The 27,911-nt window shown below is 42.3% G+C and overlaps 1 protein-coding gene across 12 annotated transcripts in view; it reads right to left on the bottom strand.

Annotated features, from left to right (window-relative positions):
• Window positions 1–253: 253 nt before the first annotated feature.
• The window catches only part of LOC110506437 (tight junction protein ZO-1), a 153,132-nt gene continuing 125,474 nt past the window's right edge, over window positions 254–27,911 (bottom strand). For 7 of the 12 annotated variants that reach the window (XM_036963727.1, XM_036963734.1, XM_036963730.1 and 4 more), the window contains 6 exons: window positions 20,839–21,054; window positions 10,791–10,900; window positions 10,280–10,667; window positions 9,742–9,959; window positions 3,861–4,004; window positions 254–2,088 (listed from right to left, as the gene is read on the bottom strand). In XM_036963727.1, the coding sequence (XP_036819622.1) occupies window positions 1,994–2,088; window positions 3,861–4,004; window positions 9,742–9,959; window positions 10,280–10,667; window positions 10,791–10,900; window positions 20,839–21,054 (1,171 nt within the window). In that variant the 3' untranslated portion in view covers window positions 254–1,993. The remainder of the gene's footprint in view (window positions 2,089–3,860; window positions 4,005–9,741; window positions 9,960–10,279; window positions 10,668–10,790; window positions 10,901–20,838; window positions 21,055–27,911) is intronic. The other 5 variants (XM_036963732.1, XM_036963738.1, XM_036963733.1 and 2 more) reach the window with 3 other exon arrangements.

Here is a 27,911-nt window from a genome sequence, read left to right as displayed (position 1 = left end):
GCCACAGGGCTCTAGAGCACCATCTGCACCAGTCAAGCTGGTACTGCACTTAAATCATGCCGCAGTATCTAAAGATAATATAAATTCTACAGCAGCCACCTTCCCCCTCTCAGCTTTGTAATGGATGAAGATCAAACTACAGAAATCCAGTCTAAGGAGAAAACGAACATGATTACATATTTCACCTGAGAATCCTTTAAACTATTAGAATGGAATATCGGTCTCATAAAAATGACAATAACCCCCCCAGAAACACTTTACTTTAAAAATGATTTTATTCATTAATACAGTGGTATACTTAAAATTGTGTCACAAAGGAGAAAAAAAAAAAGTCAGCCACACGTGAAGAGCTAATATCCAATTGAAGCTGTGTTATCGTATATAAAGAAAATAGTACTGGTGTGCCGTAATATATGGTCTATTAGTACAAAAATACATTTCAGGGCACAAAATAATACAGCATCCAGTATCACAAACAAATGAGGGGGACACTTTCAAAGCACACCCTTTTAAAGAACAGGTCTGCAAAGTTGTTTAACCCAAGCACTGTACTCGTTTGTAAAATAACCATCAAAAGATTTGTGTGACAATTATTATTATTTATATGTAGTGTGAATATTGGTAGAAAATGTGGATTTTATTACTGCTAATAGTTACAAGTTCCAAGGCTCAAGGGTATAACCAGAATACAAAGTAAACCATGGTCAATTCATTTATTTTTTAAAACAGATTTCTCAAAGTTTTATACAAAATAACAAAGACATACAAAAGTTAATTTACAAACCAAGAACCAAGGCCATATGCTAACTTTATGTACAGCCACTTGTCATTTTTGTCATGTTTTTCTTTTTCTTCTGAAGTCATATGCATAGCAGATAAAGAAAGCATACCTTTATTAGCCTCAATTGTTCTTGTGCGCTAAACCCAAGTTCATTTATACAGTGGGTTGACAAAATGGCAAGAGAAAACTTCATTCTTCCATAATTTATCATCATAACTTAGAAGAACCCAGAGGTTTTTACTGAAAAAGTGAATAATTTGCAGATAAGGCATCACTGCTTGTTAATGTAAGAGGGTTTTAACATGGTGAGGGAGAACTGAGCAGGCTTCTGGACCTGAGTCATAGCACATGCATAGATCTTGATACAGCAGGAGTAGAATTCTAGTACTCAATACAAAGTGAATCCAAGGTCAGTTTACAGAAAGAAAGAAAGAAAAAAGGAAAGGAAGGAAGAGCCATTCGAGTCACAGGATGAACATGTTAGAGGCATGAGCTGGGCTTTAAATCCACCTCAAAGTATTCCACCTGTATCTTCATTTTCTTTTCTGCGGATGCTTGCCAACTTCACTATCAGCATAATCATTACCACAAAGCCATACATTTACATCTTCATCACTTTACTGCCCATCTCCCTGGCACCGAATTCCAAAATCTTTGCAAATCCGTCAATGTGGAAAAAATGTGACCGGCTTTTAAGTCAGCCAATTCAAAAGGTGACAAAAAGGTTGAAGTCTGATTCTTGAATTCAGTTTTCTAGAATTTAATTTAAAATTATATTTATACCATATATTATATATACTGTATGCATATATAGTATAAATACACCTACATGTATGTCCATCTACTTCAATAGTAAAAACCTCACAAACCATCTTTCCTGTTATGTAACAATTAAAGTTCAAACTTGGCGTATAATGTGATGAGTTACTCAGTGGCACAGGGCATGCATTCCATCACTGGTTAAATCGTTGTGTGTGTTTTCTATTTTCTTCAAGACCTCGGAAAGAGTTAAAGGACAGCACGCAGGGGCAACTTCAGTCTCCCTCCATCTTCCATGGGCACAGTAAACAACGCTGGAGCACTGGGTGTAAATACTTCATTGTGTATGGTCCACCCATGGAGAAATGGTGTGTGTGTGTGTATGTGTATGTGTTTATTATCACTCCTTTCCTCATGGTTTCACATTCAGTAACAGGCCAGCTGTTGCACATTTCAGAAGTGGTCGATGAGCACAGACACACAGTTGGCTCCCACCAGGTAGTTGGGGTCTCCAGGGAGAGACTGATTCTGCCAACTCTTGGGATCACCTGAGGGGGAGAGAGAGAAGGAACATGGTAATGATAACAGGTGGAGAAAGGGCATACGGTTCATAATACATAATGCACTTCATGCTAAACTGACAACCAGCAAGCTCCAAACACTAAACTAAAACACCCTTTGTTCCATTAAAGCCATATATACATTCGGTTTGTGGTACACACCCCAGGATGTAGCTTGACAGAAGTAAACTTCACATTACATTGCTAAAACCACTCTTCATTTCAAATTATAGCTCTTAAGGATAGAGTATGTACTGGAAGCGACTGTAATTTGAAATTAATGGGTGGGTTCCAGCCCAGGCCTCGAGCCAAGAGTATTGCCTCCACAGAAGAAGCAATTTAAATAATTGTTTAAAAAAAACGGCTTTAGACTCAAAATTGTTACAATAAACTGCACAATTTCTTCCAAACCACAATGCAGTTGCATTTTAAAGCACTGTTATTTCAGATAATTGCATTCATTCCCTCAGGGCCATGTGAGAAAAGTGAGTTTTATGAGATGTTCAGATCAAAGTGCATAAAAATGGCAGGCTTTTAGCATGCTTTGCTGTTCTGATAGGAAATCACAAGGGAGGATAATGCATCATAATCATTATAGTGTAATTACTCCTAAATGTCAAAGGGATTTTAGCAATGACAGGTCCTATCAGATAGGATCCATATGAGGACCAAGAGGTGTTTAACTGATTTTACTCAGAACAACTGTCAATGATGATTTGTTAGAGGTTCACAATTAGCCAGTGCAGCAGGAGGAGGACTGTTCACTGTGAAACTCATAATGACATCAGTACATTAAGGTAATGTTTGTTCAGAAGTAAACTGATCATGTGTGGTTTGGATTGAATATCTCCCGTCCGTGAGCAGACTTCTTTCAGAACCATTCTAAACCAAGACCATTCAGTCACACACTACGCTGCTTCCCTACTGGAAACTACCATTGTGCATGGGCAAGTGAGGAGCAAGACACAAGTCGAGACGAAATGAAGCTAAAGAAGTTGTTTTACAATAAGAGGATTAGAGCATAGCCCTGTAATCCATCTACAACGAAGCAGGACAACAAACGAACAAGCCAACGAGGCAGCAGTAGGCTAATTTAGCCCTTCAAGTCCAATTCTAGCTGAGAGTAAATAGTAGCTAATCCACGGCGGTGCCAAGTTTACCATGAAGACATTTAGAGAGGAACGGAGGGAGAGCAGAGAGCTGTCTCAGTTCTGTTCTGATGCTGTCAGACAGACAGATCTCAGATCCAACCCACAGGCTGTTCTCACATACACAACTGAATATCTGTTAGTACTGAGGGAGCCATGCGTCTGTCTCTGAGAGGGTCCTCTTCCAAATTTAAGAGGACCGCTGCGTTTTAAGATAGACATTTGGGTGGCTATGTGAGAGAAAAAAAATCACTTGTAGGAAAATAATGTGGAATGATTCCCTACAAAGAATAAACTAATCTTATGAACATAAAACTGATCGGCTGGATGCATGTCCAATGGAACCATATCCATGTCAAACAGATGACATAGACCCAAAGTGGAGGAAAGAACAGAAAGAAATATGTTTCAGCATGAAAAAGCAATGACAAGAAGAACTTTGATCTGAAGACCCCATCAAATAAATAAAGATCAGTGGATGAATGAGTGAGTGATTAAACTGAAATACCAAATAAATGAAACCATAAAAATCAAAGTGACCCACAACCATCAGTTTGTCACAAAGCCAACCCAAAGCCCCGACCCCAAAAGGACAGAGAGAGGACAGCGTACCCGACGAGGAGTCGGAGGATTTTAGAGCAAAAGACCAACCATCTGGGGTCATAGACGCACAGTGAGGTAAACGCAGCTCCACAGGCTTCAGGAACTTGAGGCCGTGAGGGCCACACATCACCAGCGGGCTGAGCAGGGTCTCTCCTGGAAACAGATATACACCACAGGGTTAGAGGCTAATACACATGCACACAGTGTTCATAAGATCACTGAAGCTGTTGGGCTACTTAATGGGTTGAAACAGTCACGGTGAACATTTAACTTTTTATGGCCGCAGGGGCAGTATTGAGTAGCTTGGATGAAAAGGTGCCCATTGTAAACGGCCAGCTCCTCAGTCTCAGTTGCTAATATATGCATATTATTATTAGTATTGGATAGAAAACACGCTAAAGTTTCCAAAACTGTCAAAATATTGTCTGTGAGTATAACAGAACTGATATTGCAGGCGAGACCCTGAGGAAAATCAAAACAGGAAGTGGCTCTATTTTGAAAACTCCATGTTCCATAGCCTCCCTTTGCTGGATTTAAAGGGATATGAACCAGATTAATTTTCCTATCGCTTCCTCAAGGTGTCAACAGTCTTCAGACATCGTGTCAGGCTTTTATTTTGAAAAATGAGCCAGAACGATAACATCGCGTCAAGTGGTCACATGAGTTTTGCTCGCGCAACAGAATTTGGACAGCCATTGTTTTCCCCTCTCCTCCCGTGAAAGACATTTGCGGTTGATATATTATCGATTACATATTTTTAAAACAACATGAGGATTTATTATAAAAAACGTTTGACATGTTTCTGTGGACATTATGGAAACTATTTGGAATTTTCGTCTGCGTTGTTGTCGTGACCTCTCTTTCCTGTGGATTTCTGAACATAACGCGACAAACAAACGGAGGTATTTTGGATCTAAAAAATAATCTTTATGGAACAAAAGGAACATTTGTTGTGTAACGGAGTCTCGTGAGTGAAAATATCCGAAGATCATCAAAGGTAAACGATTAATTTGATTGCTTTTCTGATTTACGAGACCGAGCTACATGATGCAAAGTGTACTTAATGTTTTCTCGTGTAATCGATAAACTTACACAAACGCTTGGATTGCTTTCGATGTAAAGCATAATTTAAAAATCAAAAGCATAATAACAAAAGGCTAAGCTGTGTTTTCCTATATTGCACTTGTGATTTCATGAATATAAATATTTACAGTAATATTTATTGTATGTAGCGCTATGCTATTCAGCGGTTGTTGATAACACTTATCCCGATATCGGGATTGCAGCCATAACAAGTTTAGACATTGAAAACCATTAAAAGATTGAAGGAAAATATACCTATCCTAGAAAAACTCAGAGAGAAGACAAGAGAGAAGAGAGATGATAAATGATCTGTGAAAACAACAATTATCTCGAACACATTTGGAGAGTAAAATAACCCCACCATGGACTGAGATATTACATACAGTGCCTATCATAAGTATTCACCCCCCTTGGATTTCTTCACACATTGCGCAATATTTGCCCATAATTATTTTCAAAATTCTCAAGCTTTGTCAAGGTGTTGGAGATCATGGCTAGACAGATCAAATCTTGTCATAGATTTTCAAGCATATTTAAGTCAAAACTGTAACTTGGCCACTCAGGAACATACACTGTCTTCTTGGTAAGCAACTCCAGTGTAGATTTGGCCTTGTGTTGTAGGTTATTGTCCTGCTGAAAGGTGAATTCTTCTCCCAGTGTCTGGTGTAAAGCAGACTGAAGCAGGTTTACCTCTAGGATTTTGCCTGTGATTAGCGATATCCCTTTTTTTATCCTGAAAAACTCTCCAGTCTTCGCCGATGTCAAGTATACCCATACCCTGATGCAACAATGCTTAAAAATAAGGAAGCATTTACTCTGCGATGTGTTGGGTTTGCCTCAAACATAAGGCTTTGCATTTTGGCCAAAAAGTGTATTCCTTTGCCATGTTTTTTACAGTATTATTTTAGTGCCTTGTTGCATACAGGAAGCATGTTTTGGAATATTTTTATTCTGTATATTTGTATTGTTCTTTTCACTCTGTCAGTTAGGTCATTATTGTGGAGTCACTACAATCTTGTTGATCCATGCTCAGTTCTCCCATTACAGCCATTGAACTCTGTAGCCGTTTTAAAATGACCAATGGCCTCATTGTGACATCCATGAGCAGTTTCCTCCCTGTCCTGCAGCTCAGTTCAGAAGGAAGACTGCATCTGTGTTCGAATACCCATACTAACATACTGTATACTATATACTTAATAAGCATATACAACATACTATATACTATTAGTTCATTTTAGCATAGTGTAAACCAACGGTATCCTTTCAGGTGAGCATACTAGCGCTTCGCCTGTCGATCGGAAGTTGATGCTGTTGCTATACACAATAGAGAGCATCTGGTCGGGCTGTATCACCGCCTGGTATGGCAACTGCACCGCCCGCAACCGCAGGGCCTTCCAGAGGGTGGTGCGGTCTGCCCAACGCATCACCGGGGGCAAATTATCTGCCCTCCAGGACACCTACAGCACCTGATGTCACAGGAAGGCCAACAAGATAATCAAGGACAACCACCTGAAACACTGCCTGTTCACCCCGCTATCATCCAGAAGACGAGGTCAGTACAGGTGCATCAAAGCTGGGACCGAGAGACTGAAAAACAGCTTATATCTTAAGGCCATCAGACTGTTAAATAGCCATCACTAGCACATTAGATTCTGACCTCACAACGGCAGTCAAGCACCCGAGCTAACTGGCTAGATACTTCCAGACACAAATGAGAGAACACCTCACTCTGACCATTTTACTCTCCCTAGCAGAGCTGATTAGGCTGTTTTCATGTTATCCAGAGCGTTGGTGACTAATTGTGCTGCTGGCAACAATTTAATTCCGCTTATTTGCCAACATTTACTGCAACCTGTCATATTCAACGGGTGTTGAGCGTTCGTAAATTCATCCGTTATTCTGCACTCTAGCACACTCAGACGAGAGTGCCCTGAAATCAGAGTAGATAACCAGAATTAATGTCCATTGAGAATGCACAATGACTATACCACTTAGGTAAGCTTGACGTGAATAATCAAGTCAATAAACGTTGGTTAGTTAGTTAGTTAGTTAGCATATAGTTAATATACTGCCAAGTTTGACAATGTATTAGTAGCCAACTAGTAGCTAGTTAATACACCGGTACATACTGCTGTAATGATATGCTATCCGGTTCGTAAGGTTAGCGAAGCTAACAAATTGTCAGCAAACATAATGTGTAACGTAACTTACTTGATGTCATTACCTTATTACATTCTTCAACATTTTCCTAACATTTGTCATAATTAGTTAAAGCAATGAATTTGTATCCGCTCTCGTCATACTACGGCTGCATATCTTCAGCCATTTTCTTAAAATCTGAAAACGTTGTGAAGCCACGCCCATTTTCTGAAGAATTGCATTGCGTTAGTATGAGTATTCGAAACACAGCTTGCATCTTTGATGTGTCTAGGCAGTTTAATACATCATCAACAGCATAATTATTAGCTTGACCATGCTTAAAGAGATATTCAATGTCTGATTTGTTATTGTTACCCATCTACCAATATCTGCCTTTCTTCATGAGGCTTTCAAAAAGCTCCCTGGTCTTTGTAGTTGACTCTGTGATTGGAATTCAATACTTTACTAAGGGACCTTAGATGTTGTGTGTATGGGGGAAAGAGGAAAGTCATAAAAAAAACAATGTCAGCACCTATTATATTCACACAGAGTGAGTCCATGCAATTGATTATGTGATTTGTTAAGCAGTATTTTACTCCTGAACTAATTTAGGCTTGCTTTAACAAAGGGGTTGAATACTTAATGCAATGACTATATTTTTGTTAATACATTTTTATTCATTTGTAAAAAAAAAATAATAATAATAATAATAATTTTCTTTTCACTCTGACATTATTTGGAGTATTTTGTGTAGATCGATGACAAAAAAAATCACAATGAAATCTATTTCAATCCCACCTTGTAACGCAACAAAATGTGAACAAAAATCTAAGAGGGGTGAATACGTATAATATTCACTGTAAAGACAGCAATTAAGGTACTAAAAACACTTAAAACTGAAGAATAGAATATCTTAAGACTGGAATAAAGAGGGGCGGAATGACCCCTTGTGAAATCTCCTGTCTACCATAAACTAGAGGTGGACCGATTATGATTTTTCAACACCGATACCGATTAAAAAGTATTTGTAATAATGACAATTACAACAATACTGAATGAACACTTAACTTAATATAATACATCAATAAAATCAATTTAGCCTCAAATAAATAATGAAACGTTTAATTTGGTTTAAATAATGCAAAAACAAAGTGTTGGAGAAGAAAGTAAAAATGCAATATGTGCCATGTAAGAAACGTTTAAGTTCCTTGCTCAGAACATGAGAACATATGAAAGCTGGTGGTTCTTCAATATTCCCAGGTAAGAAGTTTTAGGTTGTAGTTATTATAGGAATTATATGACTATTCCTCTCTATACCATTTGTATTTCATATACCTTTGACTATTGGATGTTCTTATAGGCACTTTAGTATTGCCAGTGTAACAGTATAGCTTCCGTCCCTCTCCTCGCTCCTACCTGGGCTCGAACCAGGAACACATCAACAACAGCCACCCTTGAAGCAGCGTTACACATGCAGAGCAAGGGGAACAACTACTCCAAGTCTCAGAGCGAGTGACGTTTGAAACACTATTAGCGCACACCCCGCTAACTAGCTAGCCATTTCACATCACATCGTTACACCAGCCTAATCTCGGGAGTTGATAGGCATGAATTCATAAACAGCAGAGCTGCTGGCAAAACGCACGGAAGTGCTGTTTGAATGAATGGTTATGAGCCTGCTGGTGCCTACCACCGCTCAGTCAGACTGCTCTATCAAATCATAGACTTAATTATAACATAATAACACACAGAAATACGAGCCTTAGGTCATTAATATGGTCGAATCCGGAAACTATCATCTCGAAAACAAAACATTTATTCTTTCAGTGAAATACGGAATCGTTACGTATTTTATATAACGGGTGGCATCCATCAGTCTAAATATTCCTGTTACATTGCACAACCTTCAATACTATGTCATAATTACGTAAAATTCTGGCAAATTGGTTCGCAAATAAGCCAGGCGGCCCAAAATGTTGCATATTCCCTCACTCTGCGTGCAATGAACGTAAGAGAAGTGACACAATTTCATCTGGTTAATATTGCCTGCTAACCTGGATTTATTTGAGCTAAATATGCAGGTTTAAAAATATATACTTTTGTGTATTGATTTTAAGAAAGGCATTGATGTTTATGGTTAGGTACACGTTGAAGCAACGACGGTCCTTTTTCGCGAAAGCGCATTGCATCGATTATATGCAACGCAGGACACGCTAGATAAACTAGTAATATCATCAACCATGTGTAGTTATAACTAGTGATTATGATTGATTAAGTTTAATGCTAGCTAGCAACTTACCTTGGCTTCTTACTGCATTCGCGTAACAGGCGGGCTCCTCGTGAGGCAGGTGGTTAGAGCGTTGGACTAGTTAACTGTAAGGTTGCAAGATTGAATCCCTGAGCTGACAAGGTAAAAATCTGTCGTTCTGCTCCTGAACAAGGCAGTTAACCCACCGTTCCTAGGCCGTCATTGAAAATAAGAATGTGTTCTTATTAACTTAACTGACTTGCCTAGTTAAATAAAGATTAAATAAGGGTGTAAAAAATAAATTTAAAAATCGGCGTTCAAAATGACCGGTTTCCGATTGTTATGAAAACTTGAAATCGTCCCTAAGTAATCGGCCATTACGGTTAATCGGTCGACCTCTACCATGAACCCATGTCTGACCTTTCTCCTTGTCCAGGGGGGGCAGGATGCTGTTGTCCCGGCAGACTTTGAAGTAGATCTCCTGTTCTACGCCCTCGGGGATGGCCCCCTGTGGGATGATGATGCTGACACCCGTCTCGATGGAGCTCAGCACCCCGCCATTACAGTTGAAGACCCCCCGGGCCGTGGCCACCACCGTGTGACCTTCATCCTCATCATCATCCTCCAGAGCACTGGGGCTACAGGGGGAGAGAGTTGTCACAGTCAAATACCAGAACATAGAGCCAGTTAGAGCCCGCCTCAAACATTTGTGACACCTTCTGGACGGGCAAAGGCATTGGCATCATTCAGTGTGTCAACTATAGAACTGTAAGACCCATGACCATGTGACTTTCTTTTCTCTAGCCATGCACAGAAACACTCCTCACTCCTGGTGTGTTTCTTCCATAATACATGAAGCGAGGCGATAACACTGTAATCTATATATTATAACTGAACCCAGTATAGTTCCGCCAGTGGGTAGGTTACCCCTCTAGGGGGTGATGTTGAATCCTCTCACCTGACAGGGATGGCCTTGGGCACAGCGTTGATGTTGTTGTGCTGGTACTTGGACCTGTTGTCCATGGTGCGTGTGAAGGTATCGAGGCCTGAGTCCATGTCTGTAGGCTGGGGGGAGATCTGGTGCTTGGCTGGGGCTGTGCTGTTGGCTGGGGCCTTGATGGATGGGGCCAGGTCTGTTTTGTTGTTGGGCAACAGGTTGTGGTTGAACTTGGGGCTGTCAAACTTCCTCTCGAAGGGCTTGGCGGAGTTGGTGTAGGGCTTGGGGACGTAGCGGTTGTAGCTGGTATTGGCCGGGGCCTTGGACTGGTCCTTCATTGCCGTACCGTTCACTGGAGACTTCTCAGGGTAACTCTTCTGGGGTAGGTAGTTGGTCGTGACTGTGTCTGCTTTGGGAGAATCATGGGGATCTGGTAAGTGAGTCACTGTGAGTGTGTGTGAGTATTATATTTCTAGATGAAAATACTGCATGTACAACTAGACTAGTGTGTGTCCTATACAATAGTGCTTACCCTCAGGTGAGGTGGGTTTGGGCAGTATGGCAGGTGGGGCAGCAGGGGTAACCTGGGGAACAGGTTCATATCTCCTCTCCACGGGACTGACCTTCTCCACGGACTCTGCCCTGTAAAAAAACACAAGAGCACATTCAACCAATGTCACAATGATGGCACAAACATATGGGTTTAAGGTAAAGAAGAATTCAGGCCAGGGTTAGAATAACTGATTTTAAATAATGTATCATGTGTACTACTTCAAAAAATCTAGACCTAAACAGTGACACCAGTGACATGCCATGTATCCTCAAGAGGAAGGTTCAATTACTGCAGTTCAGTGAGTCTGTTAGTTTTAATAAAACACAGTGGCTCCATCTAGTTAATTGACTGTATTCATTTACACAGATTGCTTCTCCAAAACACACTTTAAAATATGCTTTCCACTACTAGTGCCAATAAGACCTTACAGTGCAATTTATTAATTAGATAATTACAAAATGGGGCAAATAATGATGCATACATTGCAGCTTTGACATCCAAAGTAGCCTGAACGTCTCTTGAGGCACGTTTTACAGTGGTAAAACGCCTTGTAAGAACGGTGTAACCCACTGTTGATAGTTGAAAGAAATTCAGAATAAAAGAATACTGTGATAGTATTTTTCCCTTCCCACTTAATCTTGTATCTTTGGCATGGTCTTTGACTGAGGCGGAGAATGCACACAGTGTGCTACATCAAAGTAACCCTTCTACTGTCGCCCAGGAGGATAACAAAACACAGCTTGCCTTCAAAAATTAGTTTTTCATTTGTCAGCATGGGCCAACCACCAACTCTGTCCTTTCAACTATAAGAGGACCATTTCCATGGCAGGGTGAATCAAATGTTCCGGTGGTGGTAGTGTGTGTTGCTGAGAGATATACTGTAGTCTAGCTAGACCCCAGGAGTAGTGTGTGTATGTAGCTACAGTGGTTCCTCCTTTAAAAGTTGCGTCATACCTTGCGGGCTGCTGCAGCATTCTGTGGCACGTTATTAACTGTCATATATTTTTTCTGTTAATGCAAGTTAGTGCTAGTTTGACCACCAGAGGGCATCTTTGATAAGCATTCAAAATTGGCATTACCAGAGAATTTAAAACCTTTTTTGTAATAACATAGCGTATGGGATTGATTTTAAGAAATTTGGCTTAATTAATCTGATTAACATTATGGTGTTTCTATTCCTAGAAAAAGTAAACTCTCAGGGTTTCCGTTAGGATGGAATGGAATATATGGAGCTGTACAATGTGACGGTCGGGAGTAGGCTACAGCATAAGAGGATTGGAGGATTCTAAATTGTTTGCCTTCATTAGACAACTTTGTTCCAATATTTCTGTAAACCAGTGATATTTATTCCCATAGTAATTCGTTATGGATCTATAACTAAATCAATATCTGCATTTTGAAAGAGTATTTTTATTGTCATTTTATTAACGAAAGCATAAAGATGCTGATGAAGAAACACAGTACCTTTACAGTATATGCTTTTATATTTTGATAATGAAGCATTTAAGATATAAGCTACCTGCATTTGTTTATTAGGCTACTGTGCAGTCTGACAAGTAAAGAAAGCCTACAATAAATACTGTATGGGAAAGTGCCTAATTCCTTACATAAGGGAGAGCATGCCATGTCTGTACTAGAGAAAGCAGGCACGCGGGATAACGGGGTTTAATTCTCCAACGGGGAGGAAGTAGGCTGTCCTTGTAAATAAGAATTTGTTCTTAACTGTTTCCATATGTGTTATTTCATAGTTGTGATGTCGTCACAATTATTCTACAATGTAGAAAATAATACAAATAAAGAAAGATCCTGGAATGAGTTGGTGTGTCCAAACTTTTGACTGGTATTTGATTAATTAATTTGATGAATATTATGGTGTTTCATTCCAAGAAAAACGAAAAACCCTCTGGGTTTCCGTTAGGATGGAACGGAAAATATGGCGCTGTACAACGTGGCGGGCGGCAGTACAATACTGGGCTATTTATCTAAAGAATCCCTGTGTCTTGCGGGCAGGGCACGCGGGAGACTGGGGTTCAATTCCCTGACGGAGATGAAGGAGTAGGCTATCCTTGTAAAGAAGAATTTGTCCTTAACTGACTTGCCTAGTTAAATAAAGGTTACACTTCTTGAACATGGGGTGAGACAGTTTGTTATTTAGAATTATTTATTTCTGGAGAAACCTAACTTGATAATTTAGCAGACATCACTTGCTTATATTCAGTCAACATACACTGCTCAAAAAAATAAAGGGAACACTTAAACAACACAATGTAACTCCAAGTCAATCACACTTCTGTGAAATCAAACTGTCCACTTAGGAAGCAACACTGATTGACAATAAATTTCACATGCTGTTGTGCAAATGGAATAGACAACAGGTGGTTCACACTGAGCACATGTGACAGACGTGACAGTCTGGAGACGCCGTGGAGAACGTTCTGCTGCCTGCAACATCCTCCAGCATGACCGGTTTGGCGGTGGGTCAGTCATGGTGTGGGGTGGCATTTCTTTGGGGGGCCGCACAGCCCTCCATGTGCTCGCCAGAGGTAGCCTGACTGCCATTAGGTACCGAGATGAGATCCTCAGACCCCTTGTGAGACCATATGCTGGTGCGGTTGGCCCTGGGTTCCTCCTAATGCAAGACAATGCTAGACCTCATGTGGCTGGAGTGTGTCAGCAGTTCCTGCAAGAGGAAGGCATTGATGCTATGGACTGGCCCGCCCGTTCCCCAGACCTGAATCCAATTGAGCACATCTGAGACATCATGTCTCGCTCCATCCACCAACGCCACGTTGCACCACAGACTGTCCAGGAGTTGGCGGATGCTTTAGTCCAGGTCTGGGAGGAGATCCCTCAAGAGACTATCCGCCACCTCATCAGGAGCATGCCCAGGCGTTGTAGGGAGGTCATACAGGCACGTGGAGGCCACACACACTACTGAGCCTCATTTTGACTTGTTTGAAGGACATTACATCAAAGTTGGATCAGCCCTGTTGTGTGGTTTTCCAATTTAATTTTGAGTGTGACTCCAAATCCAGACCTCCATGGGTTGATAAATTTGATTTCCATTGATAATTTTTGTGTGGTTTTGTTGTCAGCACATTCAAGTATGTAAAGAAAAAAGTATTTAATAAGAATATTTAATTCATTCAGATCTAGGATGTGTTATTTTAATGTTCCCTTTATTGTTTTGAGCAGTGTACAATAATATACAGTATTTTCTTTTACATTTGGATAATAAAGCATTTTGAAGATCTAAGCCACCTGCATTTGTTTATTAGGCTACTGTGCAGTCTGACAAGTAAACATAGCCTGTAGTACATACTGTAGTAAACAGTGCCCGGGTTTGCATTGCAAATGAGGGCATAAACTGGGTCAAGACGCCAGCAGAGTAAGTAGACTTTTATGTAGTAAATAAAAAAATTAAATAAATAAAACCTACAACACCTATGGTAGGCCTAGAGTATATCTCAAAATATTTTTTAAATTTCTACATGTAGGTAGGTCTCCTGATTTAAACCTGATCTAACTTGTTTGGCATCAACTGAAAACATGAATCTGTAACTCTGCCAAGCCGACAAGCAAAGATGAACTGGTCAAGGGCATCAAGATGTTTTGGCTAGAGAAATTAACGATACAACAATACTTAAGCATCGAATACACTGCAAGTTGAGGGACTTTCACAACAGTAGCTGGGCTATAAAAAGTCTATTGTCCTGCTAATAGGAAACATTTGCATGACGGGCTACAGCCTGCTACGTACGGTACACTTGTGAAAAACAAGTGTTTGAAAACCATCACTACAGTAAATAAAAGCACAGCATCTTGTTTACATTCTTTATTGTAACCACAATGTCACAAATCATTTGTATCTACCTTTCCCATTACTTTTAGTTTGGGATTTGAGAAATGTGCGTTTTTCATTATTATTGTTATTATTATTATTTTTAGAGGGAGGATCAGCTTAATATTGTGGAAAGAATGTTGCTTCCAATGTAATTGTCTGCATCATTTCCAATCCCCCATATTTTTTTTGTAAATATATATATCCATACTCGCATGCATACATATACACATATATACATACACATACCTATATAGACATACATACTTTTTTAAAGAATATACCTTTATTATTATTCCCCGTAAACCCTAAATCCCCCAATTGGAGTAAACAAATAAACACTTCTGCTTTTACCTTCATTCCATACATCTTATACACATTTTACAGACATAGTCTACTTTACAATAGTTCTCTCTTGTTTGTTCTTAGTCCTTCCTCTATTTCTGATGTCCATCCAGTTTGATTTCTATTTGTAACTATGCTATTTCACAGAAGTTCCGATCCTATATACATTTTACAGATCCCGTATGCTTTACATTGTTTATCTTGTTATTAGTCCCACCATTCAGCTCCATTCAACCCCTCCCATCTACAGTGCCATGCGAAAGTATTCGGCCCCCTTGAACTTTGCGACCTTTTGCCACATTTCAGGCTTCAAACATAAAGATATAAAACTGTATTTTTTTGTGAAGAATCAACAACAAGTGGGACACAATCATGAAGTGGAACGACATTTATTGGATATTTCAAACCTTTTTAACAAATCAAAAACTGAAAAATTGGGCGTGCTAAATTATTCACCCCCTTTACTTTCAGTGCAGCAAACTCTCTCCAGAAGTTCAGTGAGGATCTCTGAATGATCCAATGTTGACCTAAATGACTAATGATGATAAATACAATCCACCTGTGTGGAATCAAGTCTCCGTATAAATGCACCTGCACTGTGATAGTCTCAGAGGTCCGTTAAAAGCGCAGAGAGCATCATGAAGAACAAGGAACACACCAGGCAGGTCCGAGATACTGTTGTGAAGAAGTTTAAAGCCGGATTTGGATACAAAAAGATTTCCCAAGCTTTAAACATCCCAAGGAGCACTGTGCAAGCGATAATATTGAAATGGAAGGAGTATCAGACCACTGCAAATCTACCAAGACCTGGCCGTCCCTCTAAACTTTCAGCTCATACAAGGAGAAGACTAATCAGAGATGCAGCCAAGAGGCCCATGATCACTCTGGATGAACTGCAGAGATCTACAGCTGAGGTGGGAGACTCTGTCCATAGGACAACAATCAGTTGTATATTGCACAAATCTGGCCTTTATGGAAGAGTGGCAAGAAGAAAGCCATTTCTTAAAGATATCCATAAAAAGTGTTGTTTAAAGTTTGCTGCAAGCCACCTGGGAGACACACCAAACATGTGGAAGAAGGTGCTCTGGTCAGATGAAACCAAAATTGAACTTTTTGGCAACAATGCAAAACGTTATGTTTGGCGTAAAAGCGACACAGCTCATCACCCTGAACACACCATCCCCACTGTCAAACATGGTGGTGGCAGCATCATGGTTTGGGCCTGCTTTTCTTCAGCAGGGACAGGGAAAATGGTTAAAATTGATGGGAAGATGGATGGAGCCAAATACAGGACCATTCTGGAAGAAAACCTGATGGAGTCTGCAAAAGACCTGAGACTGGGACGGAGATTTGTCTTCCAAGACAATGATCCAAAACATAAAGCAAAATCTACAATGGAATGGTTCAAAAATAAACATATCCAGGTGTTAGAATGGCCAAGTCAAAGTCCAGACCTGAATCCAATCGAGAATCTGTGGAAAGAACTGAAAACTGCTGTTCACAAATGCTCTCCATCCAACCTCACTGAGCTCGAGCTGTTTTGCAAGGAGGAATGAGAAAAAATGTCAGTCTCTCGATGTGGAAAACTGATAGAGACATACACCAAGCGACTTACAGCTGTAATCGCAGCAAAAGGTGGCGCTACAATTAACTTAAGGGGGCTGAATAATTTTGCACGCCCAATTTTTCAGTTGTTGATTTGTTAAAAAAGTTTGAAATATCCAATAAATGTCGTTCCACTTCATGATTGTGTCCCACTTGTTGTTGATTCTTCACAAAAAAATACAGTTTTATATCTTTATGTTTGAAGCCTGAAATGTGGCAAAAGGTCGCAAAGTTCAAGGGGGCCGAATACTTTCGCAAGGCACTGTATCTGTCAACATCATCCATTTCGGATTTCTATTTGCCATATATTTCTCAACTGTGCTGTGATGCTTCACAAAATAATTGAACCTTCCTATTCTCATAGATTCTACAGATTGTACATTAAAAATAAACATTCTGCTAAAATAATTATTATATTATTGATTGATTGACTATGGCTTTTCAAATCACCCAATATTGCTATCTGTAATGTTAGGTCGAGGCAAATGTTGCAATTCTTCAGCCATTCCTGGACCTGTGACCAAAAATGAGCTACATATGGACAATACCAAAATAAATGATCTAATAACTCTGCCTCCTCACAGCAGAATCTGCAGAGCTGGGAAGATTGTATCCCCTATATATATAACATTCTATTAGTTGCAAGAATTTTGTATAGTCATTTATATTGAAAAATTTGAAGTTTTGAATCCGGCGTTGTTTTGCGTATCAATTCATAAACCATGTGCCATGGAATGGGTACATCGAATATCTCTTCCCAACTATTTAGCAATTTATATGGCACCACTGTCAGTTTTTTGGCCCTTAAATGAAATTGGTATATGTTTTTATTTATCACACTTTTCGTTAACCATTTATGTTCTTTAATACATGGCCGACATACAAGTTCCTTACTTTTTTCCCCTTCTACTTGCCTCTTCCATTTTTGTGGTAATGCTGCAATTAATTGGTTGTAATTTTGGGTAGAGCAGACATTTCCATATGTCTGTGTTAGCTGCATGTGTGACATAACTCCACCAGTCCTATTTATGATATCATTCACTAAAATGCCTTTTTTTTTAAAAATTTCTTCGATAAATACAGTTTTTTTTTTAGCAATTAGTATATTTGAATTTAACCACAATATTTGTTGTCCTATTTGTTCCGTCCTTTCAGGTGGATTCAACTGAAATTGCAACCAACTTTCTAAGGCTTGTTTAAAAAAATAAAGATTATTGGAGATTATTTCCTTTTCAAATAACTGAAAGTGAGCAGGTGTAATCTGAATAAAGGGGAAAAGGCCCTTCCTGAATATAGGATGAGACATTCGTACCAATTGACTAGAGAACCAGTTTGGACTTAAGTATAACTTTTGTATGACTGATGCCTTTAGTGAGAGGTCTAATGCTTTAATATTTAATCATTTCTGTCCACCAAATTCATATTCAAATTCATATTCGTTATATAAATATCCCCTTTTAATTTTATCTAGCTTGCCGCTCCAAATAAAATTGAATATTTTTTGTTCATATCATTTAAAAAGCAGGTCACTCGGTGTAGGCAAAACCATAAGCAAATAGGTAAACTGTGATATAACTAAGGAGTTAATCAGGGTGATTATTTTCCTTTCCATGGTGGCAAGATCTTATCTATTTTTGCTAACTTTCTATAAAAATGTATTGGAGTGAGATCGTTTCTTTCTTTTGGGATTTGTATACCAAGTCTGTCCACATCTACGTCAGACCATTTAATTGGTAAACTACATGGTAATGTAAAATGTGAATTTTTTAGTGATCCAATACGTAATATGGTACATTTATCAAAATTTGGTTTTAATCCAGGGAGGATAGCAAAAGTATCTAGATCCTCTAAGAGGCCGTGGAGAGACTCCAATTGTGGTTTTAAAAGAAAACATGAATCATCAGTGTACAATGACACCTTAGTTTTAAAGCCACGGATTTCTAATCCCTTAATATTATTGTTTGATCTAATCTTAGCAGCTAACATTTCGATGGCAATAATAAATAGATATGCCGATAGTGGACAACCTTGTTTTACTCCTCTAGAGAGTTTAAAACTTTCTGAGATGTAGCCATTATTTATTATTTTACACCTAGGGTTACTATACATAACCTTAACCCATTTTATAAGAGATTCCAAAAAATTGAAATATTCTAGGCATTTATATATAAACTCCAGTCATACGCCCAGGCTCTGTCGTAACCGTCCGCGACCGGGAGGTCTGTGGGGTGATGCACAATTGGCCTAGCGTCGTCCAGGTTAGGGAGGGCTTGGCCAGTAGGGATATCCTTGTCTCATCGCGCACCAGCGACTCCTGTGGCGGGCCGGGCGCAGTGCACGCTAACCAAGGTTGCCAGGTGCATGGTGTTTCCTCCGACACATTGGTGCGGCTGGCTTCCGGGCTGTGTTAAGAAGCAGTGCGGCTTGGTTGGGTTGTGTATCGGAGGACGCATTACTTTTAACCAACTCCCGAGCCCGTACGGGAGTTGTAGCGATGAGACAAGATAGTAGCTACCACGAAATTGGGGAGAAAAAGGGGTAAATATAAAAAAATAAAAAATAAAAAAAAATGTCTTCATTGGAACCACTCGATATGATTGGTCATATAAAAACCTTGGGACCCAAGTGCTCTAACTCCCCCTTGTGGTGGTCTGGAGAAATGAAGCCGTGGCGCTAAGTCCTGCGGCGTAAGCTCGCAACTTTTAAAGATAAAAAGCTTTAGACCCCCATTAGGTTTCTGTCTGGTGAGTGTGCTGCAGGGGGAGAGTAAGCTGTTTTGTGTCTCCCACCATGTGAGCGGACTTGAGCGGTTGGAAAACCTGCTCATCGCTCATGGAGCGGTCCTTTCTAACCGCTCCGCTAAAAAACGCTCCTCAAAAACTGCCGCTCCAAATTCGCTCCATTAATTAAAATCACAGTTTATCCAACATCCATCTATTTTTGTGACTATCTGGACCTACCATTTGGTTTGAAAATTGAAAACAAAACCAAATTATTTGAATGAAAAGTATTTTAATAAACAGGAAAGGATGACTGTAAGAAGCGCTCATCAATTCAAATAGGCTACATGTCGTATTAAATAGCATATAAACATGAAATATGTCAGAAGTCCGACAGGTAGCCAGAAATGTATTATTTAGGCTATATTATTTCATGGATGTAGCCGACAAATAAATACATTTGGAAGAATTTGCTGGCAGTGACATTAAGCGCTCAGCACTTAAAAAACATTTTTGTTGCATTAAATCAATTTACTCTATAAATTACACATATAGGCTGTGACTTACTTAGAATTAGATACAAATTAGGTAGCCTTGTGGTTAGAGCAGGTAGCCTAGTGGTTAGAGCATTGGGCCAGAAAGGTTGCTGGATCAAATCCCAGAGCTGACAAGGTAAAAATCTGTTGTTCTGCCCCTGAACAAGGCAGTTAACTGTTCCCCAGTAGGTCGTCATTGTAAATAAGAATTTGTTCTTATTAGGCAAGTCAGCTTGCATCACCCTCTGAGTGATGCTAAACACCCCCAGGCTGGGCAGGGATGCATTGTTTTATCTTTCTTTTTTCTGTAGGTAAGCCTAAAGGATTGTAGGTAAAATAACCCTATCAAAACAGAAAGCTCCTTGGAAGAAGTAATATGCCAGGCCTATTGGGCCAAAATCAATGATTGTATATGTAATGGATGTGAAACGGCTAGCTAGTTAGCGGTGGTGCGCTCTAAATAGCGGTTCAATCGGTGACGTCACTTGCTCTGAGACCTTGAAGTAGTGGTTCCCCGCGGTTTTGTGGAGCGATGGGTAACGATGCTTCGTGGGTGACTGTTGTTGATGTGTGCAGAGTCCTGGTTCGCGCGAGGGGACGGTCTAAAGTTATACTGTTGCATATAGATAGAACGAAAATTAACAAAACTTTTAAGAGATCTGATTTTGAGTTTATAAACACTTTGCTACAATGACACACTTAGCTAGCTACCCACCTCATTCCTTTCTGTTAGCATGTCCACTTAGTAAGTATACCATCATGCTTTATGAAAATAAAGACAAGTAGACAAAAAATGCATGCTGGGACGGGCATGCCCTGAGCTCGTGAAGTGAGCGCTACTGGAGCGGGCGAGAAGGCCGACGCTCCAGTCAAAACGATCCACTCCTCGCTCCGCTCCACTCACATACACCGTCTCCCACCACAGGGATTTGATTTCCTACCACATATCCCAGAGAGAGTGACACGTGGGAGTGAGTTACCTGGGGTAGTTGTATCCGGGATGTGCTTGTGGTTGAGCAGCAGGTTTGGTTGCGATGACAGGTGTTGTCTGAGGGGCCTTGCCTGCGTCTAAGCTTCGCCGGTCAAAGTAGGCCAGCTGTTTCCTATAGTACTCCTCGTCTTCATCTGGGTTATAGTGGTTAGAGCGCACTATGTCATCATCGGACACCTCCCGGGGCTTCTGAGGTTCAGGGACTCTGAAGAGAGAGATAAAGAGAGATAAAGATATAAAGAAGGGGTGAGAATTAAAATAACATAAACCACACAAAGAAATTCCTCTAAAATATATTGTGGTGTGTTTGTTCCGATCTCTAAATCACTACAATTTACCATATAACAAATCAGACAGAACTACAATGAAAACATCAGCGCTTCAATGATAAACATGTGTACGGGACAGCCTCTGCAACATGTGTATAGTATATTACTGCATCAGTCAGTGTGTGCAGAGTTGGAAGGTAGTTTCTCTTAGTGTCCACCGAGGGGCGCTCCAGGAGCAGCAACCAGCAACCAGTAGCACCAGTGAAAGGCAGCGGCATTGATTTACGTAGGTACAATGCTTAACTTGCAAGCCCTACCCAACAGTGCAGTATTCATATAACTAATAATAAAATACAAAAAAACAAGAAATAAGAGAGGGAGGCATAGACAGGGTACATGTACAATATGCAGGGATACTGTAGTATTTGAGGTAGATATGAACATGTAGGCAGGGATTAGGACTGGTAGCAAGATAAATAATAATAATAGTAAGCAGTATGGCAGCAGCAAGTGGTGGGTGTGTATGTTAATGTGAGTGTGCAAGTGTCATGTAAACAGGGGTAAAAGTGATCAGTAGAAGGATGAAGGATAAATGGATGCAGTCAGTCACCTACCTACCTACCTACCTACCTACCTACCTACCTACCTCACTCACCCACCCACCCACCCAACCTACCTACCTCACTCACCTACATCACTCACTCACCTACCTACCTACCTACCTCACTCACTCACCTACCTACCTACCTACCTACCTACCTACCTACCTACCTACCTACCTACCTACCTACCTACCTACCTCACTCACTCACTCACCCACCCACCCAACCTACCTACCTCACTCACCTACCTAACTCACTCACCTACCTACCTCACTCACCTACCTACCTACCTTCATCACTCATCTACCTGCCTACCTACCTACCTCACTTACCTCACTCACCTACCTAGCTACCTAACCTACCTCACCTACCTACCTACCTACCTACCTACCTACCTACCTACCTACCTACCTACCTACCTACCTACCTACCTACCTACCTACCTACCTACCTACCTAACGCACTCACTCACTCACTCACTCACTCACTCACTCACTCACTCACTCACTCACTCACTCACCAACCTACCTACCTACCTCACTCACTCACCTACCTACCTACCTACCTCACTCACCTACCTAGCTACCTAACCTACCTCACCTACCTACCTACCTACCTACCTAACGCACTCACTCACTCACTCACTCACTCACTCACTCACTCACTCACTCACTCACTCACTCACTCACTCACCAACCTACCTACCTACCTACCTACCTACCTACCTACCTCACTCACTCACCAACCTACCTACCTACCTAACTCACCTACCTACCCACCCACCTCACCTACCTACCTACCTACCTCACTCACCTACATACCTACCTACCTCACTTACCTACCTACCTACCTACCTACCTGCCTCACTCACCCACCTACCTACCCACCCACCTCACTCACCTACCTACCTACCTATTTAACCTACCTACCTACCTATCTCACTTACCTACCTACCTACCTCACTCACTCACCTACCTACCTACCTACCTCACCTACCTACCTCACTCACCTACCTACCCACCCACCTACCTACCTAACTCACCTACCTACCCACCTCACTCACCTACCTACCTACATACCTATTTAACCAACCTACCTACCTCACTCACCTACCTACCTAACTCACCAACCTACCTACCTACATACCTATTTAACCAACATACCTACCTCACTCACCTACCTACCTACCTACCTACCTACCCACCCACCCACCCACCTACCTCACCCACCTACCTCACTCACTCACTCACTCACTCACTCACTCACTCACCAACCTACCTACCTACCTACCTACCTACCTACCTACCTCACTCACTCACCAACCTACCTACCTACCTAACTCACCTACCTACCCACCCACCTCACCTACCTACCTACCTACCTCACTCACCTACATACCTACCTACCTACCTCACTTACCTACCTACCTACCTACCTACCTGCCTCACTCACCCACCTACCTACCCACCCACCTCACTCACCTACCTACCTACCTATTTAACCTACCTACCTACCTATCTCACTTACCTACCTACCTACCTCACTCACTCACCTACCTACCTACCTACCTCACCTACCTACCTCACTCACCTACCTACCCACCCACCTACCTACCTAACTCACCTACCTACCCACCTCACTCACCTACCTACCTACATACCTATTTAACCAACCTACCTACCTCACTCACCTACCTACCTAACTCACCTACCTACCTACCTACATACCTATTTAACCAACATACCTACCTCACTCACCTACCTACCTACCTACCTACCTACCCACCCACCCACCCACCTACCTCACTACCTACATCACTCATCTACCTACCTACCTACCTCACTCACCTACCTAGCTACCTAACCTACCTCACCTAACTACCTAACTCACCCACCAACCTACCTACCTCACTCACCTACCTACCTACCTACCTACCTACCTACCTACCTACCTACCTACCTACCTACACTCACTCACCTACCTACCTACCTCACTCACCTACCTACTTCACTCACCTACCTACCTACCAACCTACCTCACTCACCAACCTACCTACCTACCTACCTACCTACCTCACTCACCTACCTACCCACCCACCCACCCACCTCACCTACCTACCTACCTCACTCACCTACCTACCTACCTCACTTACCTACCTGCCTCACTCACCTACCTACCTACCTACCTACCTACCTCACTTACTCACCTACCTACCTACCTACCTCACTCACTCACTCACTCACTCACTCACCTACCTACCTACCTACCTACCTACCTCACCTACCTACCTACCTACCAACCTACCTCACTCACTCACTCACTCACTCACCAACCTACCTACCTACCTCACTCACCTACCTACCCACCCACCTTACCTACCTACCTCACTCACCTACCTACCTACCTCACTTACCTACCTACCTCACTTACCTACCTACCTGCCTCACTAACCCACCTACCTACCCACCCACCCACCCACCCACCCACCTACCTACCTACCTACCTACCTACCCACCCACCTCACTCACCTACCTACATACCTATTTAACCTACCTACCTACCTACCTATCTCACTTACCTACCTACCTACCTACCTCACTCACTCACTCACCTACCTACCTACCTACCTCACTCACTCACCTACCTACACACCCACCTACCTACCTAACTCACCTACCTACCTCACTCACCTACCTACCTACCTACCTATTTAACCAACCTACCTACCTCAATCACCTACCTACCTACCTACCTACCTACCTACCTACCTACCTACCCACCCACCCACCCACCTACCTCCCTCCCTCCCTCCCTCCCTCCCTCCCTCCCTCCCTCCCTCCCTCACTCACTCACTCACTCACTCACTCACTCACTCACTCACTCACTCACTCACTCACTCACTCACTCACTCACTCACTCACTCACTCACTCACTCACTCACTCACTCACCCACCCACCCACCCACCCACCCACCCTACCTACCTCACTTACCTACCTCACTCACCTACCTACATCACTCACTCACCTACCTACCTCACTCACTCACCTACCTACCTCACTCACCTACCTACCTACCTCACTTACCTACCTACTTCACTCACCTACCTACCTACCAACCTACATCACTCACTCACCTACCTACCTCACTCACCTACCTACCTACCTCACTTACCTACCTACTTCACTCACCTACCTACCTACCCACCCACCTACCTCACTCACCTACCTACCTACCTCACTTACCTACCTACCTCACTTACCTACCTACCTACCTACCTGCCTCACTCACCCACCTACCTACCTACCCACCCACCCACCCACCCACCCACCTACCTACCTAACTCACCTACCTACCTACCTACCTACCTCACTCACTCACCTACCTACCTCACTTACCTACCTACCTACCTCACTCACTCACCTACCTACCCACCCCACCTACCTACCTAACTCACCTACCTACCTACCTACCTACATACCTATTTAACCAACCTACCTACCTCACTTACCTACCTACCTACCTACCTACCCACCCACCCACCCACCCAGCTACCTACCTACCTACCTACCTGCCTCACTCACCCACCTACCTACCCACCCACCCACCCAACTCACCTACCTACATACCTATTTAACCTACCTACCTCACTTACCTACCTACCTACCTACCTCACTCACTCACCTACCTACCTCACTTACCTACCTACCTCACTCACTCACCTACCTACCTGCCTACGTACACACCCACCCACCCACCTACCTACCTACCTACCGGCCTACATACCTATTTAACCAACCTACCTACCTCACTTACCTACCTACCTACCTACCTCACTCACTCACTCACCTACCTACCTACCTCACTTACCTACCTACCTACCTACCTACCTCACTCACCTACCTACCTACCTACCTACCTACCTATTTAACCTACCTACCTCACTTACCTACCTACCTCACTCACCTACCTACCTACATCTCTCACCTACCTACCTACCTACCTACCTCACTCACCTACCTAACCTACCTACCTACCTCACTCACCTACCTACCTACCTACCTACCTACCTACCTACCTACCTACCTACCTACCTACCTACCTACCTACCTCACCACCTCCAAACTCCACTATGGCCAAGACAAAAGAGCTGTCAAAGGACACCAGAAACAAAATAGACCTGCACCAGGCTGGGAATACTGAATCTGCAATAGGTAAGCAGCTTGGTTTGAAGAAATCAACTGTGGGAGCAATTATTAGGAAATGGAAGACATACAAGACCACTGATAATCTCCCTCGATCTGGGGCTCTACGCAAGATCTCACCCCGTGGGGTCAAAATGATCACAAGAACGGTGAGCAAAAATCCCAGAACCACACGGGGGGACCTAGTGAATGACCTGCAGAGAGCTGGGACCAAAGTAACAAAGCCTACCATCAGTAACACACTACGCCGCCAGGGACTCAAATCCTGCAGTGCCAGACGTGTCCCCCTGCTTAAGCCACTACATGTCCAGGCCCGTCTGAAGTTTGCTAGAGAGCATTTGGATGATCCAGAAGAAGATTGGGAGAATGTCACATGGTCAGATGAAACCAAAATATAACATTTTTGGTAAAAACTCAACTCGTCGTGTTTGGAGGACAAAGAATGCTGAGTTGCGTCCAAAGAACACCATACCTACTGTGAAGCATGGGGGTGGAAACATCATGCTTTGGGGCTGTTTTTCTGCAAAGGGACCAGGACGACTGATCCGTGTAAAGGAAAGAATGAATGGGGCCATGTATCGTGAAATTTTGAGTGAAAACCTCCTTCCATCAGCAAGGGCATTGAAGATGAAACGTGGCTGGGTCTTTCGGCATGACAATGATCCCAAACACACCGCCCGGGCAACGAAGGAGTGGCTTCGTAAGAAGCATTTCAAGGTCCTGGAGTGGCCTAGCCAGTCTCCAGATCTCAACCCCATATAAAATCTTTGGAGGGAGTTGAAAGTCCGTGTTGCACAGCAACAACCCCAAAACATCACTGCTCTAGAGGAGATCTGCATGGAGGAATGGGCCAAAATACCAGCAACAGTGTGTGAAAACCTTGTGAACACTTACAGAAAACGTTTGACCTCTGTAATTGCCAACAAAGGGTATATAACAAAGTATTGAGATAAACTTTTGTTATTGACCAAATACTTATTTTCCACCATAATTTTCAAATAAATTAATAAATAATCCTACAATGTGATTTTCTGGATTTTTTCCCTCATTTTGTCTGTCATAGTTGAAGTGTACCTATGATGAAAATTACAGGCCTCTCTCATCTTTTTAAGTGGGAGAACCTGCACAACTGGTGGCTGACTAAATACTTGTTTGCCCCACTGTATGCTATTTTAATTTAACTCAAGTTGTGTTCTGATTATGAGGGGGTTCCTGATGAATTTGCTATGACAAACGGGGTACCCGGCCCCAAAACCTTTGAGGACCCATGGTTTAGGATTATGTTGGTCTGACCCTTGATGCAACTGTACCACCTGCCGGACGGGAGTATGGAAAACAGTTCTCAGACACACCCCGGAATGTACGTCCTGAATGGCTGGGAGCTCACCCCCAGTGATGCGCTGGGCCGTCCGCACCTCCCTATGTAGGGCTTTCGGGTCGAGGGTGGTGCAGTTGCCATACCAGACGGTGATACAACCAGTCAGAATGCTCTTGATGGTGCAGCTGTAAAAATTCCTAAGGATCTGAGGGGCCATGCCAAATCGTTTCAGTCTCCTGAGGGATAAGAGGCACTGCCGTGCCTTCTTCACAATTGTGCTGGTGTGAGAGTACCATGTTAAGTCCTCAGTGATGTGGACACAGAAGAACTTGAAGTTCATGACCCTCCACTGCGGCCCCGTCGATGTGGATGAGGGTGTGCACCCTCCTCTGTTTCCTGAAGTCCAAGATCAGCTTGTTGGTCTTGCTGACGTTGAGGAAGAGGTTGTTGTCCTGGCACCACACTGCCAGGTCTCTGACGTCCTCCCTGTCTCATCGCCATTTGTGATCAGGCCTACCATCACGTGTCATCAGAAAACTTGATGGAGTCGGAGTCCTGCGTGGCCGCAGTCGTGGGTGAACTAGGAGTACAGGAGGGGGCTAACCACACACCCGTGGGGGGCCCCATTGTTGTAGGGTCAGCGTGGCGGAGGTGTTGTTGCCTACTCTTA

The sequence above is a fragment of the Oncorhynchus mykiss genome, chromosome 26 (genome assembly GCF_013265735.2).
Source record: "Oncorhynchus mykiss isolate Arlee chromosome 26, USDA_OmykA_1.1, whole genome shotgun sequence".
NCBI classification, from domain to species: domain Eukaryota; kingdom Metazoa; phylum Chordata; class Actinopteri; order Salmoniformes; family Salmonidae; genus Oncorhynchus; species Oncorhynchus mykiss.
This window is presented reverse-complemented; position numbering and strand designations above follow the sequence as displayed.